This window comes from Lampetra planeri, unplaced genomic scaffold, assembly GCF_965212315.1.
Source record: "Lampetra planeri unplaced genomic scaffold, kcLamPlan1.2.h2 scaffold_2216, whole genome shotgun sequence".
Lineage (NCBI taxonomy): Eukaryota > Metazoa > Chordata > Hyperoartia > Petromyzontiformes > Petromyzontidae > Lampetra > Lampetra planeri.
In genome coordinates this window covers 5,775-15,216 of record NW_027614986.1, presented here as the reverse complement: position 1 = coordinate 15,216, position 9,442 = coordinate 5,775, and the positions used below count along the sequence as shown (strand labels likewise).

General features: G+C 49.7%; 1 protein-coding gene across 1 annotated transcript; it reads left to right on the top strand.

Annotated features, from left to right (window-relative positions):
• The first annotated feature begins 96 nt into the window (after positions 1 to 96).
• On the top strand, positions 97 to 6,825 carry LOC144740493 (uncharacterized). Its single transcript, XM_078623346.1, has 5 exons — positions 97 to 330; positions 841 to 1,074; positions 2,396 to 2,418; positions 3,319 to 3,713; positions 5,790 to 6,825. The coding sequence occupies exons 1-5, from the start codon at positions 202 to 204 to the stop codon at positions 6,392 to 6,394; spliced, it is 1,386 nt and encodes a 461-aa protein (XP_078479472.1). The 5' UTR covers positions 97 to 201; the 3' UTR covers positions 6,395 to 6,825.
• Positions 6,826 to 9,442: the final 2,617 nt, after the last annotated feature.

Here is a 9,442-nt window from a genome sequence, read left to right as displayed (position 1 = left end):
GATGCACAGATTAGCACGGCTGGCTACCCATGGTGCGAATGACGTTCAACGTACATACGTACAGACATACACAGAGGCCCACAGACACCCAGATCCATAGAGACACCCACAGCCACCCACAGAGACTAGCTTCGTGCAGACACACAGCGGCACGAGCAGCCGCGGGCAAATGCGCGATGCCCAAGCTCGCGACAAGCAGCAATGCCGACGGTGAACGTGACTGCGTTTCCGCAGAGCCAACTGATCGCGCTCAAGGAGACACTGGGCGGGAAGGACGTGGCGATAACCGCCGGCATCGCCGATCTCGAGCAGACGACCCGCCTGATGGAGGTGAGCTCCTCGCTTTGGCCGATCTCGTCAGTGAGTGCGGCTTTTTGGCCAAGCCCTCGAACGAAGGCGGTCACCGGCATCGCGTGGCGCTTTCGGATGCTATTTACACTACACTATACACTACACTACTCAACACTACTACACTACTATACACTCCACTATCCTATACTACTAGACACTACACTATACTGTACACGACATTATACACTACACTATACACTAGGCTGCACACTACACTATACACTACTATTACACTACGCTACACACTACGCTATACACTACACTACACTATGCTACACAATACACTACGCTACACACTACACTACATACTACACTATACACTACGCTACACACTGCACTATACACTTCGCTACACACTGCACAATACGCTACACACTACAAAAGTGACGAGCAACTTGGGACTATAACGTCGCAATCGTTTTGTTACCATTCAAAAACAAACAACAACAAAAAACGCAACTCTTCGCAATTGCCCTTTGCCGGCCCCAGGATGGAGCGGCGGGCACCAAGTCGAGACTGAGTGGCCGATATGCGGAGCTCCTCGATCTCATCGCCGGGGACCGGGAGTCGGCGTTGGCGGCTGTGGACGACGAGCTCGCCTCGAAGCTGATGGGGGTTCGCCGCGAGATCGAGAGGCGACGGGCAGCTCAGCTCGAGCTCCGCGAGGCGCTCGGGAAAATCCAGGACCTGGAGGTCACCGAGGATCCAGTGGATTTTCTCCAGGTAACAAGTGGCCGCGCACGTGCGTGCGTGTGTCTGTGTGTGTGTTTGATCGTGATGCTGGCACCTGGTCTGGAGTGATTGGAAGGCATGGGCCAGATCAGCTCAATAACAACGGTAGGAGGCTGCTAGATTTTTGTGCAACCCATGGGCTTGTAATTACCAACACGCTCTTCCGGCATCGGTGCATCCACGCACGCAGAGGAGAGGCTTGCGGAGCCCCAATGTGGTTTCAGGGTTTCAGAAAAGGGCGGTCCTGCACAGATGCCATATTTTCTGTCCATCCGCTACAGCAGAGGTGGAGGGAATTCCCACAAGACCTACATCTCTGCTTTATTGACCTGGTCAAGGCCTATGATATCAGGCTGGATTGTGTGAGGAGCTCACAAATCCTTGAAAGATCTGGAAAAAGTCCCATTCGTGAGCTCCTCCAGCAGCCAAGGCTGCGTTGACTGGGTCGTGAAGGATGCTACTGGGCAGTTGGAGGCAGTCGCCCTCCAGCAACAACGGAGGGCAGAGAAGCGACGCTCACAACAACAAGCGGAGCACTGGGTGGCTAAAGCACAGCAATTTGGCACATTAGGGAGCACAGGTGGTGCATCGGCCAGTCATCTCAGTCAGTCGACCCCTGGCACCTGGGTCTGCCCTGTGACCTCCTGCCAGCGGGTGTTCAACACTTCACGTGCCCTCAACGTGCACATAGCCTGGCACAAGCGCTGTGGTGACGTCACCGCCCCTTAGTGGCGAATGGCGGTTGTTGTGTGTGTCTGTGTGTGTTTGTGTCTGTGTGTATGTCTGTGTGTGTGTGTCTGGGGAGCGGTAGTGTAGCGGATAGCACTGCGCTCTGCGCTGCGAACCCAGCTATCCGTGTTCCATTTCCGCTCAAGACCACCACCGACACTAGTGACAGCGATCATCTGAACTGGTCATGGGCCTCCCCTAGGTCGACTCAGCCTCAAATGAGTACCTGGTGTGGTGTGTAAAACATCGCCACTGGGGAGTTGGCCACCCACCCCTCGTGTGCCGTGTCGGCCTTCATAGGTGCTGCTACTCGTGAATAGCCTTGGCCCAACAGTCTGTGAATGTGTGGCTGCATGAGTCAACAACTGGATAATACGTTCGGAATTTGTCAACACTTAACGATCAGCTGTCTCGTGTCAGCCAGGCCGTTAACCGATGTACGTCGTCTTGCCGTACATGCTAATCGTGTGGTGGAAACTCCACCGTGTTGCAAACAACCCGCACTCCTTGCTAATTGCTTTGTGTGTACGTGCGTGTTCGTGTGCCTGTGTGTGTGTGTGCATTCACACTGTTTCCATTCCAGAGGTTCGCCCAAGACTCAGAGAGGTAAGGTAAAACATAGCAGGTCATGGGCATGCAGATGTTGTATTAACCCGTCCAATTCATACACCACCAGCTGCTGATCCGTAGGCCCTGGGATATTGGCAGAGGGAATTGATCGTTCTCATTTCACAAAATCGTTTAGTTTAAACCGGGGGAGTTTCCAAACTCCAGTTCTAGTGACCAGTGCCGGATAAAGCTAGTGCAGGGCCTGTAGCATATGTTATAAATACACATAAATATTAAAACACAATTTTTTACTTGCATAGTAAAGCAATTGTATTTTTCCATTTGCTATACAGCCAGATAATACGACAAATCGCTAACCTTAAACACCCTGGCATTCATACAAGTTGAAGGTGGTATAGTACTATAGTAATAGAGCAAGTGCAGAATCACTGAACCGGAATTGATAGTATCTTGATTTGAAGCTTTAGTGACTGCAAGAATCCATACTCTTTGGTTCTTTCGGTATAGTCACGTAGGTAGAAAAATAAAATAAAGTTAAAAATAATATATCACGACGTTTCGATCGCAACACAAGTGGTCGTCCTCAGGCGGACAAAATAATCCAGCAGTGGAACTGCTGAACCAGGAAGAATAGTTCCACTGCTGGATAAGTTTCCCGCCTGAGGACGACCGCTTGTGTTTCGATCGAAACGTCGTGATATATTATTTTCTATTTAATTTTTATACCTACGTGACTTTACCGAATGAACAAAAGAGTACGGAATTGATAGCTTGAAAGCATTTAGCGCGGGGCCCTTGAAAGTGCTGGGGTCATAGCATTTGATACTTTTGCTACTAATATAATAAGACACTGATAAGGAGCACATGCTACTTTTGCTACTAGGATATTCTTGCACTGCTAGTGACCCACCACCGCGCCACGTTTTTCCACGCAAGGTTCGGCGCCCTGGCGAAAGCTCCGCCGGAGCCCTCTCCTGCGCCGAGGGCCCAGTTTTCCATGGCCGCTCCTCTGGAGAAAAGGCTCGGCGAGCTGCTGGATGTCTATACGGGCTCCGCAAAGCCCGCACCTTCCCCGCCACTACCTTCCCCGTCGCCACCAACGCCGCCGCCGCCAACGCCAATACCGCCACTTCCAAACATCGTCGCAGGCGATGACGGAGACCGGCCGAGCGTCCCGCCGAGAGTTCCGCTCAAGCGGACCGATCTGCTGCCGCCCAGAGGGCCGAAGGGTCCCCACGTGGTGCAGCCGGCAGCAGGGCCCAGGGTCAGCACGAATGGACCGTCAGACGTCACGCCGGATTGCTTCAACAGGACTCAACTAATTAAGAAATGTAAGTCATCTTATTAATTCGACCCATGGCACCTGGGTCTGCCCCATGACCTTCTGCCGGCGGGCGTTCGACACATCACGTGGTCTTAACGTGCACATAGCCTGGCACAAACGCCATGGTGACTTCACCGTCACTTAGTGGCGAATGGCGAGAATTGGTGTTGGTATCTACAGTGTTACCTTGATATTCGCTGTGAGAGGTGATACGTTCCGGAGATGGTCATGAATAGCATATTTTGCTGAGAATAATATTGGCCTCTCGAAAACATATCTTTTTAAAAGGAATTATCTTAAATAAATAAGTAAATAACTATTAAATATCTGAAAGTTATCATAATAACACAAAACATGGTTATTATTAAGATAACCTAAATAGAAATACATATTCAAGTATTCATAGTTTATAAATGAAGTTACCTTAAATTAGGATGATACTACACTTTATCTCTCATCACTTTCTTTCTCTCTCTCCCTCTCTCTCGATCCAGCAGTCATATAGATAGATCTAGATGCGATTAGCAGATAGCCAAGATTGCGGATAGCCAAGTTCGTGAATATAAACGAGGGAATACCTGTACAGCGCAATTAGGTTTGTTCAAAGTATACGTGCTCATACGAGTGTTGTCACCTCCGTAGGAGACCTTAAATCATCGGCTAAAACGCCTACATCATTACGGCTGGAAAAAAAAACCGTCCCAGGGTACCTCCACAGCAGATTTGACCGGGTGCCACTTATTATGTTCAAGATTAAAGGGCCCGGACTTAATCCTGGCCCTGATTTGGGTCTCGAAACCCCATTGACTTTACCTGCTCATGGCAGAAATGAACTCATAGTCTGGAGATCCTTGGACCGTTCCCGCCAGCATGGAGGAGTAGGCCAATCACCATCTGGAGGAGTCGTCCAGATCTCCCTCTTGTGTGAGACCCTTCTGCCAGAAGTCGTGCGAGCAAACCATTGCAGGTTGTTGCTGCAAGTATCGTCTCACGCCCTTGAAAGTAGCATAAGGGGCCTGTCAACCATGTCTGACCTCTTGTGGCTAGGAGATGTTAACTACCTCGCCTGGTATGCAGGAGGACGTGGGTTCGATCCCGACGACTGATATATATATTTGGAGTTTGCGTCTCTCTTTCTCTCCCCGTAGTAGCATGGATTTCTCTCCGGGTCCTCCGGTTTTCCCTTCAAATTGAAAATGAACGTCATGCGTTTAAATTATTTGGCTGCTGCTATAAATCTCGATAAGCCACTTCGTTGAGCTAATATTTGTAGTAGCCAGGTGGCTTCTGAAAAAGAGCTACATAGACTAAAAAATAAATAGTTTAGTTTATTGTGTGTATGTTCCAGTTTCCCCCTACATGCTACATGTGACAAAGACAACAACGATGCATTGCTGTTCAAAAAGATAAATATCTACACACACGTATGGCATATGTAAGTATGATCACTTATCAGGGTCATTAATGTACGTATGTATCTTGAATTTCTTTCATACTGTACGTAGCCAACCGTGCTAATTTGGAGGTGCGGGGGAATGACAACAAACTAAACACGCATTTATATTTAAAAAGTGCATAGCTCCCAGCGCCTTCCTAATTAATCAGAATCTTCATCTTTATTTAAACCGCAGGAGGAATCCGATGAGCTGTAAAGCTCTTTTACGCAGATGTCCAGTATGGGGGCAGGGGGGGGGGTCAGCGAATTACAACAACAGCAAACACAAACAAAGACAAAGATTACCCCTATAGCCTTAACAGGCTGTTGGTGCAAGTGCTGTTCGCGAGCACCTATGACACATCAGGTGATGGGTGGCCAACAACACGCCTGACCAGGTTCTCATCTGGGGCTGAGTCGACCTAGGGGAGGCCCAAGACCGGTTCAAATAAATCGTCACTGGTGTTGGCCATGAGCAGGAATCGAACTCGGGTAGTCGGGTTCGTAGTGCAGTGCGCTTACCGCTATGCCACTGCTCCCCACAGCAAACACAGTACACACAGGCACATAGAGAAAGTGGTAAGCAAGTCACTCAAATTATATATTTTTTAAAACCATGACAACAAATTAACGTTGATTAATTCGCAGATGGAAAATCGCCCAGCCTGGATCAAAACTCGGCTCACAGCGAACTCCGCATCTCCGGAGACCTCAAAACGGCGACGCTGGCGGCCAAGGAGACCAACGTCATGCTGAGGCGCCTGCTGAGCCGCGACAACTCCGCTCGCTTCGACGAGTGGGAGCAGGTGCTCTGCTCCGACGCCTACTCGTCGGGCCGCCACTACTGGGAGGTGGACGTGGCGTCCGCGGGCCGCGCGTGCCGCGTCGGCGTCTCGTATGCGTCCATCGCGAGGAAGGGCAGCGGGCCCGCGTGCCGCCTCGGGATGAACGGCATCTCGTGGTGCCTGGAGAAGCACGGCGAGAGGATCGTGGCGTGGCACGACGGCGTCGCGGCGACGCTGGCGCTGGCGCCGGGGAGGCCACTGCCGGGGAGGTCGCTGCGGAGGATCGGCGTGTACCTGGACTGGGACGCCGGGCTCGTCGCGTTCCACTGCGCCGACACGATGGCACCCCTCCACGCGTTCCGCTGCACTTTCGCTCAGCCCCTGTTGCCCGCCTTCCGCCTCGAGGGGCAGCTCGTCCAGGGACGTTTTGTCGGCGGTGGGAATCTGTCGATAGTTGAATTCAAGTGAGAATCGCGGTAGAACTACGGAGGGGTTTTTTGTGTTCGCGCCCCCATCTTTCTCTCTCTGCCCCTGTAACAATACAACGCATCACTTGACTAAGGTACGCAAGGGCAGATATCGATAGGGGAAATAGGAATAGGGAACGGAGCAAATTGTCCCGTTGTATTTTTCCTTCCTTCCTTGTATAGTAATACTTACGTGAGGTACCGCACGGATACTTACGTGAGGGGGGAGGTTCCCATGAGAGGATGACGTCACGAGGGAAAGGAAAGAGAAGGCGGGGCGACAGAGGTAGGAGACGCCTCGAAAAGGGGGGGGCGTGTGACGTCACCGGAAGGGGCGGGGCGATCGGGGCGCTTCTCGGCGGGAATCGGAGTGAGGGGGGCGTGTTTCGCGTGAGCGCTCGCGAGGCAAATAAAGAGCCGTGGTGCTCCCCGGACTTCGACTGGTGCATGCCTTACTCTTGCAACCTTCTGCCCGTAGACTCAACACTGCACCATAGACTCAACACTGCACCATAGACTCAGCACTGCACCATAGACTCAACACTGCACCATAGACTCAACACTGCACCATAGACTCAACACTTCACCATAGACTCAACATTGCTCCATAGACTCAACATTGCACCATAGACTCAACACTGCTCCATAGACTCAACACTGCACCATAGACTCAACACTACACCATAGACTCAACGCTGCCCATAGACTCAACACTGCACCATAGACTCAACACTACACCACAGACTCAACACTGCCCATAGACTAAACATGGGAATTAGTAAGATGAAAGTTGAGATGTATAAGGGTCACTGGGTGACCAATAAGGTCTGAATTGGTCTGTAATAAGGTGGGGCACTGTAATAAGGTGGGGCACTGATAAGGGGTTGACAGGTATGGAAACGGTAACATTTTATATTCTTAGGTTTTTTCGGTAAAGTCACGTAGGTAAAAACATTAAAAAGTAAAATAAAATAAAAATCACGACGTTTCGGAGGCAACACAATCTTCCCTCTTCAGGTGGTACCGTCACAGCCACGACAGCTGTATCAAGTAAATGAGAGATTGCAGGAGTTACCACGGCGTTTATATAATGGTTGGAGAAGGTGGTGGGGCAAGGGCCGCATACTTATTATTAATATGGTAAGGTGAGGTTTGAGACTAAGAATAGACTGCATAACAAAGGCTGAGCCTTTGTTATGGAGAGGTGCGGTTTGTGACTCAACCTGTAACAAGAAGACCACCACTAAACATGGTTAAACAGTAATGGTTGTCTGTCAAATAAGATTGGCAAATAAGTGTAGTTAAATCTTTTTTGCATGGTTAATCACATCTTTCCAATGATTACTCAGTTTGTAACCGTCATCACGGTTGAAATTATGTCTGTGTTTGTATATTTGTATGGCTTCGTGTACAAACCTTTGATGGTAGCCAGGAGGTTTGCAGAGAACCTTGGTCTCGGAAAATACAATTTCATGAGAGCCCACCGAGTTGTAGCAATGATCGGCAACGGCCGAAGAATCAGTTCTGCCGTGTTTCAGATCTGACTTGTGCTCGCGGACACGATCAGAAACATGACGTTTCGTTTCTCCAATGTAGCAATCACCATAAATGCAACTCAATTTGTAGACTCCAGGATACTGTAAGTCAGGAACGACATCCTTCACAGATGGAATCAAATCACGGATGTTATGCACTGTACTGAATCGGACTTGGATCTTATGTTTGTTTAGAATTTTGGAGATCTTTTTGGTCACGCCTGCTATGTATGGCAACGTGATAGTTTTGGTCAGAGTTTCATGTGGCTGTTTCTGTATGGTGGGAGAGACAGCTTGGCGGATAGTGCGGTCAGAGTATCCGTTCATCCTGAGGGCCCGATGTACATGTCTTAATTCACTGGCCAGGTGGTGTTGGTCAGCAATGCCATGGGCTCTGTGGTATAGCGTTTTGATGAGAGAATTCTTTTGAGATGGGTGGTGGTGGGAATCCGGTTTCAAGTAGGAATCTGTGTGGGTGGCTTTCCTGTAGACAGAATGTCCCAAGGATCCTGCACCTCTCCATAATAAAGGTTCAGCCTTTGTTATGCAGTCTATTCTTAGTCTCAAACCTCACCTTACCATATTAATAATAAGTATGCGGCCCTTGCCCCACCACCTTCTCCAACCATTATATAAACGCAGTGGTAACTCCTGCAATCTCTCATTTACTTGATACAGCTGCCGTGGCTGTGACGGTACCACCTGAAGACGGAAGCTTGTGTTGCCTCCGAAACGTCGTGATTTTTATTTTTATTTTATTTTACTTTTTAATGTTTTTACCTACGTGACTTTACCGAAAAAACCTAAGAATATGAATCATTGCAGTCACGAAAGCTTCAAATCAAGGTAACATTTTATTTAAAAAGTCCTCTTCAGAAGGGTAAATTGCTGTCTCTGTAATAGCGATCAGAGACCCCCCCCCTCTCTACGTCACAATAGCGATCAGAGACCCCCCCCCCCTCTACGTCACAATAGTGATCAGAGACCCCCCCCCCCCTCTACGTCACATTAGCGATCAAAGACTCACCCCCTACGTCACAATAGCGATCAGAGACCCCCCCCCACGTCACAAAACCGCATCTCAATACCTGGGTCCAGAAGCCAGCCCAAACTCTCAATCATAACAGCAGCCGATTCTCATATCAAAGACCCCCCCCCCACATAGCCTTCACATACTGTTGGAGCAAGTGCTGTTAGCGAGCACCTATGAAAGTCGGCACGGCACACAAGGGAGTGGGTGACCAGCACCACGGCCAGCCGCCTTTGTCTCCTCAGTGGTCATGTTTACACAGTTGAGTCGACCTAGGGGAGGCCCAGGACGGGTTCAAATAATCGTCTACTGGTGTTGGCCGTGTGCGGGAATCGAACTCGGGTCGCTGGGTTCGTAGCGCAGCTAACCGCTACATCACCGCTCCCCACACACATTATGCAACAAACATTGAACAAGACGCATTTTAATATCCTACATCAAACATCTGCCCAAAACATAGCCACGTTTTTTTTAAAGGGGTTCG

Excerpts from the sequence above, each read along its gene's own strand:
- LOC144740493 (XM_078623346.1), top strand. The coding sequence starts at position 202 with ATGCCGACGGTGAACGTGACTGCGTTTCCGCAGAGCCAACTGATCGCG. Across the intron at positions 331-840 it reads AGACGACCCGCCTGATGGAG|GATGGAGCGGCGGGCACCAA; the intron begins GTGAGCTCCTCG and ends TGCCGGCCCCAG. Across the intron at positions 1,075-2,395 it reads ATCCAGTGGATTTTCTCCAG|AGGTTCGCCCAAGACTCAGA; the intron begins GTAACAAGTGGC and ends TTTCCATTCCAG.